Here is a 23873-nt window from a genome sequence, read left to right on the forward strand (position 1 = left end):
TACAGAGAAATATGGCTCGGTTTTAAGAGAGTGAAACAATTTTTTTTTTCTTGTTTTAAGTTCTAATCTATAGAACGAACCTTCTCTTATCTTGCCATCTAAGGGCTACAGATGAGATCTAAGTTTCATGATGTAAAATAATTTTTAAATGGCATAGATATTATTTTTTACTGTCTGGCTAATCAGATCACTAGGTCTAAAGCTGTATATAAGTTTGGTATCAGAAAGCGTTAAACCAAGTGTGGTTGTGCACACCTGTAACCCCCAGTGGGGACGGGGACATTCTACTTCAGCCCTTCTCAAAAGAGAGAGAAGGAAAAGAGGAGGAGGAAGAGGAAGAAGAAGAGGAGGAAGAGGAAGAGGAGGAGGAAGAGGAAGAGAAGGATGAAGAGGGGGAGGAAGAGGAAGAGGAAGAAAACGAAGCTATATTTTTACTAAAAGCATCCTTTATTTGGGTAGAGGAACATAAAGTATTTTTAAAAGCTATTTGTAAACTAAAAAAAATAGTTGCTATCATATTAAACAAGGAAGCTGACACAGAACTGTTTGGATTTACAAACTTTCTCAAAATAAATGAGAGCCTTTGATGTTTTTTGTCGTCACACAACCTTGAACTCCCATTGCTGTGCCTTCATTCTGTAACGTGAGCTGGCACTCTTCCCCGGGAACCTTGGTCTGCTCTGGCAGTGGCGTCCTGGAGTTGGCTGGCACAGAGTCGACGATGAGGCCAGTCTTTTCCCAACTCTTCTTTTCAGTGACATTATGTTGGAGATTGAAACCTACCATAGCTGCATTGTTTACACCAGGGCAGTTGACAACTGCTACAAATTTTCTCCCTCCAGAGTAGTGGTTTGCTAGCACAGTACTAGATATGAGAACCAACATCTTCCAGTGAAATGATAGAAGGCAAGGTTTGGGGTTTTGAAAAGTTAGTCTTTTAGATCAATATTATAGAATTAAGATATAGTTAATCAGTACCTGTTTGCCAGCATTTTCCTCCCCAGCCCGACTACTGCCTGATACTAATTTCCTTCTGTCCTGAAAAGGTTTTCATAGCTCTCAAAGTAACCCCACTTAAAGTCAACAGCAACTCTCTGCTTTCTTGCTAACTCTGCACCCAAGTGTAGAGATGAATCACCAGAAGGGAGGGTTTAATAGCATCAGGGAAGAAACGTAAATTGGACATTCATGTCTTCTCTGCCTGGCCAAGTTAGCTTCCACAGTCCCCTCCTTCAGCTCCCATTTCCCCGATGTTCCCTGGCGGCCATCTTTCTCTGCCCTTGGTGGCGGCACTGCTCTTCTGAGTTTTACGTTTTCCTCTAGCTCCTGGTTTTGGCAGTCCAGCACAGCAGGCAATGGTGTGTACGAAAGAACTCTTGGTTCCTGTCTCTGTTCTGGATCCTCTCGGTCTTATGCGGCGTATTCCAGTTTCAGACTCTGATACGAGCACTCCTGAAGGTAAGGGGGAAAGGGAGATTCCTTCCCTACAAAGATGCTTGTTCCAGAGCCTCTGGTAGCCAATAGAGGTCAGACAGCACAGCCTCAAGCAGTCTTAGTTTGGGGATAGAGTCATGCCAAAGGGCTTAGTGAGGGCTTTCAGCCGTAAGCCCGATTGTGATAAAAGACTCCGGTTTTTTGTTTCTTTGTTTGATTGTTTGCCTATCTTGCACCCACAGGACAGCAAGTCCAACATGGCCTACTCCTACCTGTTCTTCGTCTCCTACGGTTTCCAGATTGTCCTCCTGATTCTTACAGCCTTTTCAGGACCAAGTGACTCAACACAAGTGAGACTCTACATACACTAATTCCCTATATTATTTCATTGATGGATGCCCAAGCAGAACCTTGGAGATGTCTGGGTTTCATGGAGGTCTCATGATAAGGGTAGATTGGATATCACTGACCCAAAACTCTAACATCCAAATTTCCCCCAGATTTGAAAATTTTCAAAACAAAGACTGTACAATATTAAAAATGCAAATTGGAAAAAACTTCAAAACCAGAAACATTTTCCGTCCCAAATTGCAGAGAAGAGATACTCCACCTGTAGTCTCGAATGTTTTATGTATAAACCAACAGAGTGCTGACCATGTAGGAATACTGACTTCCATAGTCACCTGTAAGTGTGCAGCACAGACGGTTAACTCTCATATCTATGCCAGAACGTCTGGTGTTAGTGCCTCGGGGTAAGCACACTGACCAGCCAGCACATGGATAATAGCTGAGTTTCTAAAGCCAGGTCTAGAAAGTCAGTGTCTAATTTTAGACCCCCACAGAGTTCTTATTTCCAACCGACTTACTTCTTGATGATTTTATTTTTCAGACTCCATCAGTCACGGCTTCCTTTCTGAGTAGCATTACATTTAGTTGGTATGACAGGTAAGCAGTGCCCGGAGTATGGGTTCCTGTATCCTGATATGCTCACTTCTTTGAAAGTGAAAATAACGCTCAATTTTAAAACAAAATGCCTCCCATGGCCTCCACTTCTCTTCGATTTAGAGTCTAAGAGTGTTAAAACGTGTAGGTCAGTTCAAGCCAGCCCTTTTGTTGGACCCATTAGAATGAGGAGGAGAAACTAGAAGGTAATCGTTTCTGAGCGTTCCATAGGAGAAACAGAAGGAGACAAGAAAGGGGTTCATGGAGGCAGGCAGTGTGGACCAGGGAGAGGGGAAGGGAGACACAGCAGCCTGGCCTATCAGAGGGTACAACGGATATCTTTGTAGTTTGTGAACCTTCTGACAGGCTGATGAGGCCCATAAGTGTTTTAGAAATATTAGACACAGGGTATAAACATGGTCAGAATATCTAAAGAGCGAGTCCGTGGGGCTGGGGAGATGGCTCGACAGCTAGGATTCTTGCTTTACTTTCAGAGGATCTGAGATAAGTTCCCAGCACACACATCAAGTGGTTCACTTCCTGTAACTGCAGCTCCCGTGGGATCTCAGGCCTCCACTCTACACAGGCACTGGCACATGTGTGCATATACATTCTCTCTCTCTCTCTCTCTCTCTCTCTCTCTCTCTCTCTCTCTCTCTCTCACACACACACACACACACACACACACACACACACGCACAGGCACACAGGCATACATGCACAGGCACACAGGCACACATGCACATACATACATAATTCAAAGCTAAAGAAAGCAAATTTGAGATATAGTAATGCACATACTTTAAAAATCAACTCATTAAATTTAAATATCTAACAACAAGGATATCCTAACTATCTATCTGATAAGAATCATAATTTGAAAGCAGCAATTACTGTGAGTTAGCTATGGAAACATCTACGGTTTCTCCTGGTAACAAAGACACCATGTTATGCTCATATTAGGAGAAAAGGCTGGATCTCAGTTATGGATTGTTACAAATAAAGGTGAAGCTAGTTTTCCATCCACATTCTCCAGCCCTGAATTGGATAGGCCCGATCTAGACATAGACTGTGAAGACAGTGGTGAGGTCACTCCATTTCCTAAGGGCATCATGGAGCTCCCTCGAGGACCTGTCAGAGTGTAGAGAGGTGGCCGGTACCTGATGGAGAAGGAGCCATAGGAGGACTTTTGATTCAATAGAGCCTCTCTCCGTCTCTTCTCCATCCTGTCTTCTAGCATATTCTCTTGTCTCTGTGCTCTCCCCCCACGCTTCTGTCAAATAAAGGACCAGGAGATGTAGACAGTGGAACAGTAGAGAAGTCCAATGCTTCATCCTCTGCCTCAGATCTGGAGGATAGGTTCTGACAGAAGCAGACTGACGTAGCCCAGAGAGACTCAGCCTGTGGACTGTTCTCATTCCAGGACTGTTCTGAAAGGTTACAAGCATCCACTGACACTAGAAGATGTCTGGGATATCGATGAAGGGTTTAAAACAAGGTCAGTCACCAGCAAGTTTGAGGCGGCCATGACAAAGGACCTGCAGAAAGCCAGGCAGGCTTTTCAGAGGCGGCTGCAGAAGTCCCAGCGGAAACCTGAGGCCACACTACACGGACTGAACAAGAAGCAGAGTCAGAGCCAAGACGTTCTCGTCCTGGTAACTTTAACTCAAGTGTCCGTGTGAATGCACTGTATGTCTCCGGCAAGAAGCAGAGTCGTTTCTGAATTTTTTTTTCTTTCCTCACATTTTCATACCATTCTATATATTTGCACTGCAGTTTACATTAGTGGGATGCACAGTTCTAATAAGGCCTGAGTGGTCGATGCATCGTGTATAATATACTGTTGTTTCTCCTATTGAATATATTTGAAGTTTTTTGTAGTATAAAATACTAGTGATGGTGATGATGATGGTGATGATGGTGATGATGATGATGATGATGATGATGATGATGGTGGTGGTGGTGGTGGTGGTGGTGGTGATGATGATGATGATGATGATGATGATGATGATAGCAGCAGCATTAGAAGAGCTAGGAGGATGGCTCAGTGACTAAAAGCATTTATCACACGAGGACTCTAGCGACCTGAGTTTGAATACCTAGATAAAAGCTAGACACCATAGTACAAGTATCTGTAATTCTAGCGTTCCTATAGGAAATGAGAAATGGAGGCAGGGCAATACGCAGAAGGTCTTTGCCAGTTAGGCAGATTGATGTAAAAGAGAAGAGACCGAAGGGTGGTCTTGATGGGTTGGGTCTTTGTTTCTTTTTGGTGGCTGGTACTGTCTCTGTGCTGAATATTGTGGTACTGCCATCATGGAGTCAGTTGTGTTAAGGTCTGGGGCCATGTTACATGCCGAGCTACAACTTCAGACCTTGGGTTTTTGAAAGTCTTTTTTTAAAAATGTAGTCAAGGCTGGCCTTGAACTCACCGTGTAGCTCAGGCTGGCCTCGAAGTCACAATCCACCTTAGCCTCCGGAGTACCGGAAGTCTGTCCATGAGTCTTTGTGATGCATTCTCTCTAGTTTACGCATCTGCTTCTCCAATCTGAAAGAGATTATGAGTTAGAAGCAGGGGAGAGAAGCAGGGAGTGTGGGCAGGAGATGAGAAGAAGATTACGACTATACAGAGAGGGTAGCCGGCTCACAGGCCCTGCTGAAGAAGCCTGGAGCCATTCCAAGCACACAGTCTTACCATCCTTGTACTGCACAACTCTGTGAACACGGTTGTTTTTTTGTTTTTTTTTTTTTTTCGGTCTTGTACTTAGGAAGAAGCGAAAAAGAAGTCTGAGAAGACCACCAAAGACTATCCCAAATCGTGGTTGATCAAGTCTCTCTTCAAAACCTTCCACGTAGTGATCCTGAAATCATTTATACTGAAATTAATACATGACCTTTTGGTGTTTCTGAATCCTCAGCTGCTGAAGTGAGTGCCCGGAGCTTGCTGTGCTCCCAGGATTTTCTTTGTTACCTTCCCTTCCCTTTGTATACGCAGGCAAGAGTGTTCCTTGAGTTCTCCATTTTGAAAAACACTCTGACTTTTCTTCCACTTTCTAGCTCTGAGCACACAAAAAGCACAGGGCGGCTTTCCTGATCTAAGATAATGATTCAGCCTCTCTTTCCTGTGCCCCCTCTCCCAAGAGGAGGCCATGTGCTCCTTATGCCTCTTTGCTATTAAACACGAACTCCTGTGACCTCAGCCACATCTGAGAGGTGGGTGGCATGCTTCAGGAGAGTGGCTAGCTCCACCTCTTCCCAAGCTGCCCCTTTCTTAGAGGGTAGGGTGCTCATGACAAGGTTTTGCAATCTGTCCCTGTGTGAAATGAACAGCCAACTGGAGAGCCCTTACCTCACGTGGGTATGAGCTTGCACGGTCTGAAAATGATTTGACTAATGCCACTCCCTATGACAGAACTGAAACATTACAGTGGTAGGGGTGTGTGTGTGTGTGTGTGTGTGTGTGTGTGTGTGTGTGTGTGTGATGTGCTAGCTGACATTAAACTCATGGTTCTCCTCCCTTGGCACCTGAATACTGGGATTAGATGTCTTAGGGTTACTATTACTTCAATGAAACACCATGATCAAAAGCAAGTTGGGGAGCAAAGGGTTTGCTTGACTTTACACTCCCACATTGTAGTCCATCGTTGAGAGAAGTCAAAGCAGGGACTCAAACGGGGCAGGGGCCTTGGGGAAGATGCTGATGTGGAGACCATGAGTGGGTGCTGCCCATCGACTTGCTCCTCATGGCTTGTTCAGCTTGCTTTCCAACAGTACCCAGGACCACAGCCGAGTCGCAGTCCCATCACAGTCAGCCGGGTCCTCCCCCATCCATCACTAATTAAGAAAAAGTCCATACAGTCTTTCCTACAACCTGATCTTATGCAGGCATTTTCTTAATTGAGCTTTCCACTTCTCGACTGACTTTAGTATGTGCCGGGGACAATTCTGGTTGTTCTGTCACCGATAGTGCAAGAGTGAGGCTTTGGTTGTGCAGAGGAGGAGGAGCCCTTGGGGACCTCCTGAGTGAGTATCGATTAATCTGCTTTTGTTCCCGCAGGTTGCTGATCGGTTTCGTGAAGAGCTCTAACTCATACGTGTGGTTTGGCTATATCTGTGCAATCCTAATGTTTGCTGTGACTCTCATCCAATCTTTCTGCCTTCAGTCTTACTTTCAACATTGTTTTGTGTTGGGAATGTGCGTACGGACAACCGTCATGTCTTCGATATATAAGAAGGTAAGCGATCATGTCAAGCATAGCCAAAACAAAAATAAAAACATAAGACGTGTAATAAACATGAGCAGTTACTCCAAGATTGAGGAAAATTGGATGGAAGTGAAATATAACGTCGACACTTAATTCTTATTAGTTATAAGATTTCCCTGAGTGCATCTTTGAAGTCAAAACACGAAATGTGTTCTTGATACTGAGCATCCTAGGGAGAGGCTGCCCGGGGTCTGCTGTTCAGCCCTGAAGCCTTAGATGCTTGTTCTCCTTGCCTCTCCTGACAAAATCAAAAAGTCTCAGGAAATGAGGTAAAGTCAGAAAAAAAGATGCTGGTTTTTTTTTTTCTACCTTTAGCAGTTACCAAATCTTTCCCTTCATGTTTACTTGTTTACCTATTTTAACTACAGTCTCTCATTACCGAGGTTTGAGAGGTATTCCATGTGCTTGAGATGACCTTGCTCACCTATCCTCTGATACATAGTTTTTAAAATTACAGTCATTCATTCATTCAATCATTCATTCATTCATTTATTTTTGTGACTGTTTATATGAGTATGTGTGCGTGTTAGGTATATGTGTGTATGTGGGGGTGGGTAGATATGCGTGTGTGTGTGTGTGTGTGTGTGTGTGTGTGTAGGTGAGAAGACAACTTGCAAGAGTTGGTTCTCTCCTCCCACTGTGTGGGTTCTGATGATCAAACCCTAGGTTATCGGGTCTGGAGGCAAATGTTTTTACCTGGTGAGCCCTGATATTGATCAATTAAAGCAACAGGACAGACCTTTAGGACACAGTATCTACTTTTTTTTTTAATTCTAATTTGTGGCAAGTTGGTGCTAAAACCAATCACAATATACAGTATCTCATTGTAGTCCAGGCTGGCCTGGAGCTTCCTATGTAGCCCAGGGTGGCTCTAAGCTTGCAGCAGTACTCTTGCCTTAGCCTCCTGAGTGCGATTACAGGTGTGACCGACTGTAGACAGTGCGTAAGGCCTAGTAAGGGGCAGGGCTATGAGTATTAGTCTCCTGCTCTGTCTAACGTGGAAGCCAAAAGGCTATGTCTCGAGGTCCAGGCACGTGAACTTACCTGCAAGCAGGAGAGGGAGCATAGTATTCCAGATGTGTGAGCGCCACGGCTTCCCTCTGCATTCTAAAATCTCATGTTCTCCTCCATAATGCCTACAGCCTCCTTGTAAGACTGTGGCTGGAAACAAGTCAGTCACAGGAAGACTAACTTACCACCTACAAGGAGGTGGTGAGATGGCTCAGCGGGTAAAGATGCCTGCCACCAAACTGATGACCGTGTGACCTTACACACACACACACACACACACACACACACACACACCACAGACATACACACACACACATACACACACACACCACACAGACATACACACACATACACCCACACACACACACCACAGACATACACACACACACACACAGACTCACACACCACAGACATACACACACACATACACACACACACCACAGACATACACACACACAGACATACACACACAGACACACACAGACATACACACACACATACACACACATATATACACACAGAGACATACACACAACACACACCACACAGACATACACACACACATACACACACATATATACACACAGAGACATACACACACACACACCACAGACATACACACACACATACACACACACACCACACAGACATACACACACATACACCCACACACACACTCCACAGACATACACACACACACAGACACACATAGACATACACACACACACAGACACACATAGACATACACACACACACATACACAGACACACACACACATACACACACACACCACACAGACATACACACACACATACACACACATATATACACACAGAGACATACACACACACAGACACACACACATATACACTCACACACACAGACACACACACAGACATACACATACAGAGACACACACATACAGACACATACATACACACATACACACGCACAGACACACACAGACACACACACATATACACTCACACACACAGACACACACACAGACATACACATACAGAGACACACACATACACACACATACATATGCACAGACACACGCACAGACACACACACAGACATACACATACAGACACACACACATACACACACATACATACACACAGACACACGCACAGACACACACACATACACACACATACATACACACAGACACACACACAGACATACACATACAGACACACACATACACACACATACATACACACAGACACACACACACACATACACATACAAATAAAGCACAATACGAATGTTAAGTCTACAAGACAAGGATCTACAATGCTGTCTTCCTCCTTCTGTCCTTTCATCCCTGCTTTCCTCATTTTCTTCCTCCCTCCTGTACTGAACGTCCCGTGATACAATAGTGAAATGGGTAAATGGAGACCTTATCCTCACAGCTCACAACTGATAAATTAGAGAAAAGCAAAGCAACAATGGTTGATTATAATTAAGGTAAATAAAGAGTTAACTACAGGACATTGTACTGGTACACAAAAGAAATAACTCTTGTAAGTTTGGGAGACTGGCAAGTCATTTCAAAAGTTGCATTTAAGTTGACACAAAGAATAGACGAGAATTTGGGGGGCAAAGAGATGTGTGGTGGGTGGGATTTAATGAAGGGGAAAATAAGAGGAGCTGATGGTCAAGAACGAGATACCATACTGTATTGGAGTTTGGACTCCGCGGCCATCATCCCATGGAGAAGCTATGTGTATATGGAACCCATCCTTGTGTTGTCTCATTTCCTCAGTCCTCATCTGTTCCCTGGCATCTTTGGTCTTATCCGCTGACTGAAATCCTAATCTTTTTCTTTAGGCATTGACCCTATCTAACTTGGCTAGGAAGCAGTACACCATTGGAGAGACGGTGAACTTGATGTCTGTAGATTCCCAGAAGCTAATGGATGCGACCAACTACATGCAGTTGGTGTGGTCAAGTGTTATACAGATTACTTTGTCCATCTTCTTCCTGTGGAGAGAGTTGGGACCGTCCATCTTAGCAGGTGTTGGGGTTATGGTTCTCCTAATCCCAGTTAATGGAGTTCTGGCTACCAAGATCAGAAATATTCAGGTAAAGGAATAGTCACCCGTTGGCATGTCTCTTTTTAACATCTAAACTCTGGCTTTTGCTACTAATTCCCAGAAGGAGCTGGGGAAGGGCAATGTTATGGAGGACTTTCTATCATCCCAAAAGTACCTAGCTTGTTGATCTTTCCTTTCAGCCTCTAACTGCTCACTCAGTATATAATTTTTCCATCTGGTTCTGCTGAGCTTCCTTAAAAGTGATTTAAAAAAAAAACCTGTCTCTCCATCACATAACAAGATAAACCACCCCCCACCCCCTGCCCCATAGCAGTCACATCGGTAGTCTCAACTTTCCGTTTATGTCTTGACAATCACCCCGCCATTGTACCTCTTCCAGAATCACAAATCTCATATGTAGGCTCCCTAGTGTAGGGGATTTATTCCCTCACTTGTTTTTGTATTTATTGAAGAGCAAATACTGTCTTAAGACTCTTTACTGCGTGTCTTACCAAGGGCACCCCAACAAATCAAACATCTCGTGGGCATTGTACTCTACTTCTAGGGTGGAGAGACAGACAGCAAAGAAACGAGTCAACTCCCGATGAGTACTACACAGAGAACCAATTGTAACATAGTCATGAGTGGGTAGATATTGTCAATGAGGAGGTCCGAGGAGTCCTCTGTGAGGTGGGCATCTAAAGCCAAGCTCTGAATGACACGAGGGAAGGAGCCTTGCCAACAGCCATGGAACAGGCTGAGGAGGGTGCAGAGGATAAAGGAGGATGGGTAGCAACTAGCTTGGCATAGTCAAGGGTCAGAGAGAGGGTAGGGAGAGAGGAGACAGAATTGGAAACAGTGAGAGTTGAAGAGAAATAAATGCCATCCCTGCACACCTCAAGTTCAGATTAAATGGCAGCCAGTTTCCTCAGGGCCCTCCATCAGCAGCAAACCTGAGCCCTCTCTCCCAGAAGTACATTTGGGTTTTGTCTTTCCGTGTCTTGGCAGGTCCAAAATATGAAGAATAAAGACAAACGTTTAAAAATCATGAATGAGATTCTCAGTGGAATCAAGGTAAGAAGAAGAATACAACCGGTGACGGTTTCAGACTATTGAGTGCCACAGGACTCCTGATTCCTTTACCTACAGGTCTCCAGTTTCCTCTTCTGTTCCTTCTGGATACTCTTGAAACTCGATTTCTATTTATTTGCCCCAAATGATTCTTTTTTACATTTACCATAGAAAAATTTTTAAAAATTAGTTTATTTTATAATTTTATAAATAACAAATTTTGATTATATTTACCCTACACACACACACACACACACACACACACACACACACACACACACAATTCTCAATTCTCTTATCCCCTTCTGCTCCCTCTGACCCCTTACTTCTAGATAGCTCCTCCTTAATTCCCTATCTTTAAAAAGAACCATATAACCCACTGAGTTTAACTCGGATTATTTGCATGTACACAGCTACATGGTTATGGAAATGTATCACTGGCCACACACCTGAGGAAAAATGACTTCTGATCCCCCAGTAGCCATTAACTACCACTAGCTCCTCAGCTTAGGGTGAGACCTATGTGCCCTCCCTATGCCTGGGGAACTGCTGACACGATCCATCAGTAGATAATGACAGCGGCTGTCCGTTCATGAGTGTACTGTCCGTGTCACGTATAGAAACCAGTGCTTTGCAGTGCCCTCCCCATCACTGGCCCTTACATTATGTGACGTCCTTCCGTGATGCTCACTGGGCCATGGGGGTAGGAGGATGGTGATTTAGAACCACCAGTTAGGGCTGAGCACCACTCAGCACTCACTTGTTCTTAGCACTTTGATTAGTTGTGAGTGTCTGCATTAACCGCCACCCCTGCAAAGAGGAGCTTCTCTGACGTAGGTGAGGGCCACACCCACCTATAGGTGTGAAGGGAAAGATGATTGATAAGTCCATTCAGCAAAGCGGGTCCCCCAAGATATTGACCTCCACAGACATCTCTCTCTCTCTCTCTCTCTCTCTCTCTCTCTCTCTCTCTCTCTCTCTCCCTCTCTCTCTCCCCCTTCCCCTCCTCTGCCCCCTCCCTCTCCCCCTCCCTCCTGTGTGTGTGTGTGCGCGCTCATGCATTTGAAGTACAAGTGCCCATGAAGCCATGGGTCTCAGACCCCTTGGAATTGTTCTAGTTTCTTCAAGCTCAGATAATCTTAGGATCACCCCTAAGGATAATCTGTCACCTCCTTTATCCACTCTGTCAGCGAACCCTTCCCCAGAGCTTCTGTTTCCTGTTGCCTACAAAGGTGGGGTGACTAATACACCTTGATTCGCCCAGAAATTTCCAACTTTTAACATATGGAGTTCTATGTCTTGGCACCTTATTTGAACGGGCAAAACCAAGACAGTTTATTTAAAAAAATTAATTGATTAGCAGGTTGACAATAAATACAGGCTACCTCTCTATTAACCTACTAAAAGTTCATAATCTAGGTTTCCAGCCCCCAAATTTTTGGTAGCTGATCCTAAAATAAGGGCAGACCGTATGTATGTACCCGTGCCTTTCCAGGAGACAATGTTGAGTTCGCCATTCTCTGACCCATTAGATCCTGAAATACTTTGCCTGGGAACCTTCATTTCAAGAGCAAGTCCAGGGCATTCGGAAGAAAGAACTCAAGAACTTGCTGCGGTTCGGCCAGCTGCAGAGTCTGCTGATCTTCATTTTACAGATAACTCCAATCCTGGTGAGCAGAGTAAGGGTGTGGACCGAGGTCGTAGTCTGGAAAGGAAAGTCTGTTCCAAGGAGAGTCCAAGCATCTGTAGATTAGATCCCCAACTTCAGGGGATTCGCTCCTCCTTCCTCAAACTTGTCACCGCCCCTACGACTCCGACTCTAGTTCTACCCTGTGGGTGACCGGCAGCCACTAGTGAGGTTTCAGAACGTTCATCAGGAATATGGCCTCCAAGAATGATTTGCACAAGACTTGTCTTTACGGGGGAAGCGATGTGGGGGTAGTGAAAGGGACGGAAGACCCAAGCTCTGACCCTAGCGATCCAGTCATTGCCTCTGTCACCTTGGAAGGGATCCTTCTTCCTCTAATGGGGCCAAACATCTTATGGGTAATGGGAAGACATTGGGATCACCCCTAAGGTTCCTTCAACTCTGATATACAGTGTCCCTGAAATTTTGTACAAAGGTGTCTGGACCATTTTGGTAGTGAGTTTCTGATGACCTAACTCTTCCCAGGTGTCTGTGGTCACATTTTCTGTCTATGTCCTGGTGGATAGCGCCAATGTTTTGAATGCGGAGAAGGCATTTACCTCCATCACCCTCTTCAATATCCTACGCTTCCCTCTGTCCATGCTTCCCATGGTGACCTCATCGATCCTCCAGGTACACGGGAACTCCCCTGAGAACTGCTTAATGGCCCTACAGTGAGACCGCTAGCTTACTGTATCTCATGCCTAGCATCTGCAGCTAAGTATTAAAAGTCCGTCTGATTTCTGAAAACATGGTTTGATCTCAGTAAAATCCTAAACTCTCTGAGCCCCAGTTTGTCTCTCTGGCTAAAATGTGGGTCATTACACTGACCTCACGCACTTCACAGAGACTACTGAGACAGCCAAGGAGACTCGACTTACTCCACCCGCCACCCGCTCAGACCCTTTTTCCTAGATGAGTTTCTGGTTTGTTTTTCTAAAGCGAAGGGCATAGTGACACAGCATTAAGTAAATATGGCACCAAAGAAGGGAAAAGACTTTGACTTTGCATGAACCTATGTGCTAATAAGTTTGAGAGCCTCACGCTGACTTAGTAAAGCTTGCATGAGCCTGAGACACCGTTGTATGTTCTGAGAACTTACCACAGTCACTGAGTACATGGGTACCATGGACTAGACTTCAAGAGGAAGTCTGCAGTGCAGATAGGAGACTGATGACAGGACTGGAACCTTGGGCTTTGGTGTTGACTTGCATTCATTTGAGAGGTAGCCAGATTCAGACACCTCTGGCCATAAGGACTGAGGTCAAAGAGAAGGCCTTCCTGTCTTCAAGGGCATTTGGCCAGTGAGGAAACAGCACCCTCTTTTTAGATATAGTTTATTGCATATGCAACAAAAGTCAGATCAGTAAAGGTGTTCACGCCTTCACTCTTTCACACGATGTAACTCTGAACTGAAAAGGGTCTGGTTGGGGGGCTGGAGAGATGGCTCAGCGGCTAAGAGCACTGACTGCTCTTCCAGAGGTCCTGAGTTCAATTCCCAGCAACCACATGGTGGCTCACAACTATCTGTAATGGGATCTGATGCCATCTTCTGGTGTGTCTGAAGACAGCTACACTGTATAAATAAATGAACTGAAAGGAAGGAAGGAAGGAAGGAAGGAAGGAAAAAAAGGAGGAAGGAAGGAAGGAAGAGAAAGAAAGGCAAAAGAAAAGATGGTGTGGTAATATCGGCAGTAGGGCAATCTGCTTCTCAGGTGCTGATCCATGAGGCAGCTGACTAGTTAAGGTTTCATACTTCAGCAGAGCTTAGATATCTGTGAGAAACAATACTAGAAAGTAGGAAGGACAATGCATCTTGAAAGCCTCCCAGCAGTGTGGGTGCTCCTTGAAAGCTTCCCAAGTCTTCATGGTCTAGCAACCTCAGAGTGTTATGCCACTACTTAGACCAGCTAAGGTTTAATCTTTGGCCAGCCTTGCTATAGAGAATACTGTAGCAGATCAGCTACAATACTGGATGGTTCATCAAGACATAGACTCAATCAAATAGGGGTAAGACTGAGGCCCTGTTACCAGAAGTAGGTATAAGTTAGGGTTCTGTCACAGAAGAAGGTGGTAGACAGTTTTTGGAAATAAGTCCAAAGTTTGGATCCAAAGAGCGACAGAGTTGAATTACCCAAGTCTCTGAGAGCTGACATACTGTCTTTATATACTTCTGTCTAGTGTGGGATGGCTTGCAGGGCTGAGGTATGGCTGAGTCTGTGGTAGTGGTCAGGAGGTTCCAATTTTGGCAAAGTCGTGGTCCTTTCTTACCCCTTAGTTTTGTTTCCATAGGACCAATTCTTTATCATTAAATGATGCTTTTATTTAGTCTTTGAATTTTTCATATAATAGATCTTGAGTTTATTCTTTCCCTCCCCCAACTCCTTCCAGATTCTCTCCTATCTCCCTACCCACCCAACTTCATGAAAAACCAAATCAAACCAAAGCAAGTACAAAGCCCATGGAGTCCAACTTGTGTTGGCTGTGTTACTGGGTTTTCTCGCTCCTGATTGTCTTGTGTGCCCTTCTCTAGGCCAGTGTTTCTGTGGACCGGCTGGAGAGGTATTTGGGAGGAGACGATTTAGACACATCTGCCATTCGCCGCGTCAGCAATTTTGGTAAACAAATGTGGAAGTTATTCCCACAGATTATTCATAGTACTGGCACCAGACTGTAGGCAGGGCTTAAGCACAGCAACGAATGAAAAGAAAGAGCTAGGGAATCCACTTTGAATTGCATTTGTCTTGTATAATAAACAGTACAAACTGTGTTCTCACTTAAAGAAAAGTGCTTAGCCAGACTTCAAAGCAAAACAGCTATTTTTGAGATAAGCAGGGAGTCCTGCAAGGGACCCAGGAAACAGAACTCAAGACTGGAGCCAAGTGCGGGGATTGGGAAGGTAGCTTGAGGTGGGTTCTGAATCAGAAGGCGCCCACTGGAGTCCAATATGGGGAGGGGTCAAATAAGACCATAGAACTCACGTAGACGACTAGGTGTTAGAGGACTGGGGTAGGGTGGGAGTGGTGCTGTGGCCGTATTGGGCATGGGGTTGGGGGTGGTCAGGGCATCTAGAGGTCCAAGGAATTTGAGTCCCCAAGTTTTGGTTCATTGTCCCCTGCTAGTATACGCTCAACACCTGATTTCAGGGGCTGACAGATAAATCAGAAACATGTGGGCTAAGGAAAGACGGACAGTCATGAGTACCTCCATGTAACTAAAAGAGAGGGCCTTTTCCCTCCTCCCAATAGATAAAGCTGTGAAGTTTTCAGAGGCCTCTTTTACTTGGGACCCGGACTTGGAAGCCACAATCCAAGAGTGAGTTCATCTCCCCTTGCTTTCCAGCTCTTCCTCAGGGTCCTCCTGCCCTACCCTGTTCTCAGAAGACTCTATTCAGTGGGACACCAGAAAAGACTGTATGTTGTATTCATTTGGATACTAGTTTAGGCTATCCCCTGGAGGAGTGAGCTGAGTTAACTATCCCGAGCCTCTCCCCGTGGTTCTATTTCCTATCTGCTTTCATGCTGCAAGTCCATGTGTCTGCAGTTAAAATTTCATGAAGTATTCATTCCTCCAGATACTGGCTGGAGAAAGGGCACGCACTTCCTCAACTTTAGAATCTAGCTTTTCTCCCCAGTCTAGACAATGGGACCTAGATTCAGTCCTGTGGCTAGAGATGCCTTCCAGTTCAGAACCTGTATGTTCTTTCACCCCAAGGAACCAACTCCATGACTTCCCAACCTCTCTCCTATCCCTATAGCCTTGAAGTGCACTCTGGGGTCAGCACCAGGATTGGTCAGAGCAGCAGTCACTGCTCGAACCTTCCCAGCCCAAAGCTTTCCTTCGCAGTTTGCAGAGAGGAAACCAGACACCGTTCCTGCTCCACTGCTGCAGCCCAGAGGAGGTTGGGAAAGGCGATGTGGCAGTTTCCTGATGTCCCCAGTGCTTTAGGAACTCAAATAGTCATGGCACAAAGAGTTCCCAGGATTCTAACCCAGTCAGTGTAGAGGAATCAGATCTAAGAGAACTTTCTCCCCCTAGGAGAACATTTACTGTTGCAAATGCACCTTTGATGGGAACTTATTTTCGATAAGTAGAACTCATTCTTCAGTGTCTGAGGACTTAGCAGTAATAAAGAAGGACTTCGAGATCCCATACATCCACGGCAAAGTTTCTAGTCTTGATGGGAAAGCCATCTAAAATGAGATTTCACAAAGAGTCAGAGAAACGCCTTGTATGACTGCCCCCACCCACTCATGTCCTTCAAAAACATTTCTCTCTTTCAGTGTGAACCTGGACATAAAGCCAGGCCAACTGGTGGCTGTGGTGGGCACTGTAGGCTCTGGGAAATCCTCTTTGGTATCAGCCATGCTGGGAGAAATGGAAAACGTTCACGGGCACATCACCATCCAGGTGAGTGGAAGTGGAATGGAGAAGACCTCAGACCCCAAATCAGGCCTTAGTGTGGTTACCTCAGTTGGGTCTTAGAGACATCTGACGCAATTCTAAACTGTAGACTCTCTGCCTCTCTCCAGCCTTATACAGTCAGACTCTGGAGAAAGAACCCAAGACTCTGTGGTTTTCATGAGCTGTCAATGTGAATTGTACATGCATACCGGGTTATTTAAACCGTTGACTAGAGGTGTCTTCCTTCACAGTACAGCATTTCTGTTGTAAATGTGTGTGTGTGTGTGTGTGTGTGTGTGTGTGTGAAAACCTCACATCTGTAAAACTATGCAATTAACGTAAAAGGACCTAGGAAAAAGTGGTAACAGATTACTAAAAACTTAATTTTGTGGGGCAGGAGAGATGGCTCAACGGTTACGAGAGCTTGCTGCCCTCATAGAGGACGGGGTTTGGTTCCCAGCATCCACATGGTGGCTCACCACCTTCGGTGACTCCCCTTTCAGAGGACCTAATACTTTCTTCTGGCCTCTCCGGACACAAGATACGCGTGTGGTACACAAACGCACACACAGGCAAAACACTTAAAAGACTTAGAAATAAAATAAGACTTCAAACGTCAAAAAGCTTTACTTTGTAACCAGAGTCCCAATAAGAAGCAATAAAACCAGCAAGAACAGCAAAGTCAACACTGGCGTTTGTACCCAACATAGTTAAGTCTCTTACCCTCCCAGTGGTAGGAACTGAACCCAAAGCCTTGTAGAAATGAGGCAAATGATCTCCCTCTGAGCTATATCCCAACTGACTCCTTGCTTTGACACCTCCCACCCCTGTGTGTGTGTGTGTGTGTGTGTGTGTGTGTGTGTGTGTGTGTACCTGTACCTCAGTGTGCATGTCAAGGTCAGAAGACAACGTCAAATGTCTCTGTTGTTGTTCACTACTGCATATACGTTAGCTGACCCACAAGCTTCCAGAACGGTTTCTACTGTGTCTGCTTTCCAAGTCCCCTGAGGAACACTGGTGTGACTGACACATACTATTGTGTCCAGCTTTTCATGGGTTTTGGAACTAACCATTTCTACCAGCCCCCTTTTCTTGCATTTTGTTTTAAAACACGTTGGAGCCTGCCTTCCTCTGCAGTGCAAGCTGGCCTTGAATCTGTGGTGTCTTCCCTCAGCCTCCTGAGTGGCTTTCACTTCGGGCTTGTGGCACAGTGCCCAGCACACCTTCTTCTTCGAGAGCTACATCTTTAAGTAGAAGTCCTAAGACACAACGTTAAGTTTCGCGTGTCTGTTTGAAAACAGAAGGAAGTGATGTCGTGGAAATTTCATGGACTCTCTGAGCGTCTTGAGAGTTAGATTTACAGGAAGTCATAAGTAATTTTCAATCATTAAACCAGCCACTATTTGGACCCGAGAGATCTTTTTAGCACCTTCTAAGGCTTACCTTTTAATTATGAGAAAGTTCGCACGAGATGCTTCACCTTAACCTGCTTGGGAAATCAAACATTTCTTCTTTCACAGTATGCAGAGATCATGCCAGTGTTTATCAGTCTCCAGGGAGCCATATGCATTTAAAAAGCATGCTGTAACGGAGAGGAGTGCAGAATAACTGTCTCCTAACTCCTTTTAGGAGACCTTTTATCGCTAACTTTCAATTCAGTCATTTCTCAAAAGCAGTCCTTTACCAGTCTCTATCCTTTTACTGTGTTAATTTCAATCTCTTGGATTTTTCTCCCCAGGGTGTCATCTATGCCATTTGAAAGAACTAACATTCTATTAGTTCTAATCAAGTCATTGGATTAGACTAAACCCCTATTCCTAGCAGCATGTACATGCCTTTTGGTTTTCAAAACCATGGCAAGATAACGATCGTATAAAAAGACATGCGGGGAAGAGGATGTTTAATGGTAGGAGGTTGGTCTTACTTTCCAGTCAGCAAAATTAATAAACACCAGATATTTAGGGAGCCTATAATATAGCCCTTAAAACCTAAGCGTTGCTTGTTCCTTGCCACTGTCCAGCCTCCATTTTTGTAAGAGTGACTGTCAGATGGTCTGCTCCTTTCCATTTAGGGATCCACAGCCTATGTCCCTCAGCAGTCCTGGATTCAGAATGGAACCATCAAAGACAACATCCTGTTTGGGTCCGAATACAATGAAAAGAAGTACCAGCAAGTTCTCAAAGCATGCGCTCTCCTCCCAGACTTGGAAATATTGCCTGGAGGAGACATGGCTGAGATCGGAGAGAAGGTACTTGGGGCAAGGAACCTTGAAGGGTACAGAAATCATTGAAGAAAAACAGTGTCTTAGTCAGGGTTTCTATTCCTGCACAAAACATCATGATCAAGAAGCAAGTTGGGGAGGAAAGGGTTTATTCAGCTTACACATTCACATTGCTGTTCATCATCAAAGGGAGTCAGGACAGGAACTCACACAGGGCAGGAACCTGGAGGCAGGAGCTGGTGCAGAGGGCATGGAGGGGTGCTGCTTACTGGCTTGCTCCCCTTGGCTTGCTCAGCCTGCTTTCTTAACAAACCCAAGACACCAGCCCAGGGATGGTACCACCCACAATGAGCCCTTCCCTCTTGATCACTAATTGAGAAAATGCCTTACAGCTGGATCTCATGGAGGCATTTCCTCAAAGGAGGCTACTTTCTCTGTGATGACTCCAGCTTGGGTCAAGTTGACACAGGAAACCAGCCAGTACAGGCAGTGAGGACAGTAGTGAAAACACGTGCTGATAAATCACGATAGTTACAAACAAGCAAAACATGTCTGTATGGCTGCATACTTTATATAAATAACTGGTTTTTTTGTATGTGTTTTGAGTCATGGTCTATGTAGCCTTGACTGACTTGGAGCTTGCTAGTCTAGGCTAGCCTCAAACTCTTGCTAGTCCAGGCTGAGCTCAAACTCACAGATCCACCTATGTCTGCTACCTGGGATCAAAGGCCTGCATCACCACAACTGACTTCCAACTTTTTAAACTTGGGACCTGGAAGCAAATACAAGAATCTGTAATAAAAAATTGATTTTAATAACTATAGTATATCCATTGGATAGACATACCATAATTTACTTAGACATTTTTTGGTGACTAGATGTTTAAAATATTTTTACCTTTTCTCCCCTTTGTAAAAAATGAACACTGGGCTGGAGAGATGGCTCAGTGGTTGAGAGCACTGACTGCTCTTCCAGAGCTCCTGAGTTCAAATCCCAGCAACCACATGGTGGCTCACAACCATCTGTAATGGGATATGAAGCCCTCTTCTACTGTGTCTGAAGACAGTTACAGTGTATTATACATAATAAATAAATAAATCTTTAAAAAAATGAACACGCGGGTTGGGGATTTAGCTCAGTGGTAGAGCGCTTGCCTAGCAAGCTCAAGGTCCTGGGTTCGGTCCTCAGCTCTGATTAAAAAAAAAAAATGAACACAACAATCGATTTTTAAAGTGAACATAAACCGTAAGGCGGGCGTTGGTCTAAGGGATTCCCTTACACCCTCCTAGAGACAAGGATCTTGAGACACCAGAGATGAGTGAAGAAACAGCTCCAGAGTTGTCTTTTCCTTTCAGCCAGACTCGGCTGACTGAACAATTATTTAGTGACAGGTCCCCTGCCTTACATTAGGGCCACTTGCCCACAGGGCGGAAAGTGTCAGAGTGTTAAATAACCAAACTGCATGCATGAAAAGTCGGACAGGACTTAATTATTTGGGCTAAAGTTATTTGAATAGAAGTGACTTGTTTGTATAAAGAAACAGAACATGTTCAAGCCTTAACACCTTATTGAGCAAATGTCTTCTTTTCACCCCTCCCAAGCAGACGGGTGAAGTAGGTCTCAGAGCGTTGGTTAATACAATCCCTTTCCTCCTCAGGGGATAAATCTCAGTGGTGGTCAGAAGCAGCGAGTCAGCCTGGCCAGAGCTGCCTATCAAGATGCTGACATCTATATTCTGGACGATCCCCTGTCGGCTGTGGATGCTCATGTGGGAAAACACATTTTCAACAAGGTTGTGGGCCCCAACGGCCTGTTGGCTGGCAAGGTGAGGAGGTGTTCAGTGATGAGGGCAGGAGGGGAGGGGTGATAAGGGCAGGAAAGGAGGGCTTGGAGTGAGTCAGACACATCTGGAGGAGTAGCATTGTCCTGAAGAAGATGTTCTTGCCTATCTTCTTCCTGTCAGACTAGTTTGAGTTAATGTCTGTCCCTTGAAGGCTCCCATTATGAACTCATGGCCTAGACTGAAACTGGTTCTAACAGGCTTTCTCTCTTGTTCTGATACTGGGGTGGGGGGGAGTTAGACCTGTGGTTAGAACAAGGAATATCTATCTTTGCCCCTCTGTTGATGGTAGCATTTTCCGTAGCAATAGGCAGGGAGAGTCTAACCGTATTTGGCTTACTCCCTTCAAGATTTCTTGAATGCTGCTAGGCAGAGGGTGACAGGGCTGACGGGGCAGCCTGCTGTCCTACTGAGGCTCTCTGCCTCTGTGTTAAGCTCTGTAGGTCTGCAGGTATTCCCTCCCCTCCTGGTCTTAGTCCAGCCTTGTCCCTAAGACTTTCTAGGTTTCATTCACTCATGAACTGACATCTTACCCCATGGTTTGTTGGAAAAACAAAACAAAGAAACAAAAGCTGTCTCAATGACACTCTACATAACCAGCATTGGAAATTTCGGAGGAATCCCCATGTTTTACCAAGGAACTTGGGAAAGGGACAGAGATATAAGGGATAGAATCTCCTAGATATTTCAGTTAAGAAGACTCTAGTTGCCGTTGCACGGCGAGGCAGAGGGCTAGCGCAGTGGGCCCAGGTAATCTCTCAGAAGCCCATTACAACCCTGCATGCTCTCATTCGACTTCCTCATTGACTGACCCGTCTTTCTGGGAGTTGAGTTCCTGTCTCAACAATCAACATAGAATTACAAAGTGTGTCAACTCTCCAACACCAGAAAGGTCTGGGTAAAAATGACGTCTCTTTCCTCACGGTATCCCTAACTTACTAAAAGGTCTGGGCAGTTCTTTCCCATACGGTTGACTAGCTATCTAGGTAAGGGAAAGTCTAGTAAGTGAAAAGGAATAATTAACCAGTAATCTTTCTATAAGGATAGGCGTTGGTCTAAGGGAGTCTCTCAGCTCGGTGTTGTTGTTCAGGAACACGGAAGGCAGCATACGTCAGTAAACCTCATGACGCTATAGGAAAATAATTACGCATAGACCCATGACGCTAGGTGTCTCCTTTCACCCACAGGGTAATGTTTTATGCTGGGAACAGAATGTAAAGTGAAATGGGTCAAGTGGTCGAGGCCCGCGTTCTAAAGCAAAGCTCCCACTACGGATTGACAAGCTCTCTCTCTCTTTTTAGAGCAATCCAGGGACATTGGTGAGCCTGGAATCCTCAAAGCAACTTGATTTTGTTTTCACAGACGAGAATCTTTGTTACTCATGGTATTCACTTCCTTCCCCAAGTGGATGAGATTGTAGTTCTGGGGAAAGGCACCATCTTAGAGAAAGGATCCTATCGTGACCTGTTGGACAAGAAGGGAGTGTTTGCTAGGAACTGGAAGACCTTCATGAAGCATTCAGGGCCTGAAGGAGAGGCCACAGGTATATAAGCAGGGTTGGAACAGGATGGAACTTGGGGTCTTAGTGGGGCAGTAAGCCAGTACCTATATCCAGAGTTATTTAGTGTCCAGTGAATTACATTTGGAACTAAATGCCCCAGAGATTCAAACTCCATTCCTCTGTGCTCTGGGTCTCTATAAAGAAACATAGAGGACTGGAGAGATGGCTCAGAGGTTAAGAGCACTGACTGCTCTTTCAGAGGTCCTGAGTTCAAATCCCAACAACCACATGGTGGCTCACAACCATCTGTAATGGGGTCCGATGCCCTCTTCTGCTGTGTCTGAAGCTATAATATACCCATATACATAATATATATGTAGATATATATATATCTTAAAAAAAAGAAACATAGAAAGTAAAACTCTGTGTCTGGGTCAAATGAGTGGGACTTTCTACTTTGCTGCCTCTGGCATGCAATCAAAAGGAAAAAAAAAACCCTTCAGCATGTACAACGGAATGTTTGAATTTGTGGGCCCCTATTGGCCGGCAGGTGGGAGGGAGCAATGATATAGGGCATCCACCTAGAGGGATGACAAGCTCCCGTTTACTCAAATTAAACACCCTACCCAAACTGCTTCCAATTCATAAATCCTGGACAGCTTAACAGGATGGTAAAATTCTGAAAATCTTTAACAAAGGAATATTGATTAATACATTAAATATTACTGTGTGTTTGAACCATAGAAACAATTCCTACCACCATTGTGCTCCCACCACCATTGTGCTCCCACCACCATTGTGCTCCCACCACCACCATGGCTCACTCATTAGCCATGGTTAGCATCTGAGCCTGTTTACTGTGACTCTTTCCAAGGGTCTCACAATAGTTGTACTGGGTACAGCATCAGGTGGTGGTCACAAATGAGAGGTCAGGATTTGGAGAGGCGGGGAGGCTTGGAAAAGTATTCCAGAAATTGTTGGGAGGTCATTTCTGAGCAATTATGTAAGGCCCTGAGCATAGCATGTTATTTTGTTGGTTCTGGGACTTGGAATTTAATTGGAATGAGGGGAGGGGAAAGTAAGTTGTATTGATATTGACAATGTATATTAAATTCCTATAAGCTGCTATAACAAAGTAACTTAAACTAGAGAGTTTAAACAAAAACGAATTTGTTGTCTGTACTTCTAGAAGCTATACAGGCACTATCAAGGTGACAGCAGAATCCTTAAGGGACTAAAGAAGAAAACACACACACACACACACACACACACACACACACACTCTCACACACACACACACACACACGTGCGCACACACGAGTACTCACATACACCATTTCCCCCTCCCAACTCCCTTTCCTCCCTCCAACCCTTTAGTACCAGCCGTAGTTTCTTTCTTGTTGAGTGGGTGAGAGTTAAGGTCAACTAGAGGGCTTCTGGTTACTGCCGAGG

General features: G+C 44.9%; 1 protein-coding gene across 1 annotated transcript in view; it reads left to right on the plus strand.

The window, feature by feature from the left end:
* The window catches only part of Abcc2 (ATP binding cassette subfamily C member 2), a 58734-nt gene that overhangs the window by 15760 nt on the left and 19101 nt on the right, over window positions 1-23873 (plus strand). Inside the window, 16 exon segments of the mRNA NM_012833.2 lie at window positions 1324-1458; window positions 1677-1784; window positions 2324-2379; window positions 3800-4031; window positions 5145-5302; window positions 6434-6611; window positions 9492-9746; window positions 10706-10771; window positions 12301-12438; window positions 12942-13088; window positions 14989-15073; window positions 15704-15770; window positions 16739-16865; window positions 18931-19107; window positions 20738-20905; window positions 22283-22463. Of these exon segments, the coding sequence (NP_036965.1) occupies window positions 1324-1458; window positions 1677-1784; window positions 2324-2379; window positions 3800-4031; window positions 5145-5302; window positions 6434-6611; window positions 9492-9746; window positions 10706-10771; window positions 12301-12438; window positions 12942-13088; window positions 14989-15073; window positions 15704-15770; window positions 16739-16865; window positions 18931-19107; window positions 20738-20905; window positions 22283-22463 (2278 nt within the window).

The sequence above is a fragment of the Rattus norvegicus genome, chromosome 1 (genome assembly GCF_021556685.1).
Source record: "Rattus norvegicus strain SHRSP/BbbUtx chromosome 1, alternate assembly SHRSP_T2T, whole genome shotgun sequence".
Classification (NCBI taxonomy): domain Eukaryota; kingdom Metazoa; phylum Chordata; class Mammalia; order Rodentia; family Muridae; genus Rattus; species Rattus norvegicus.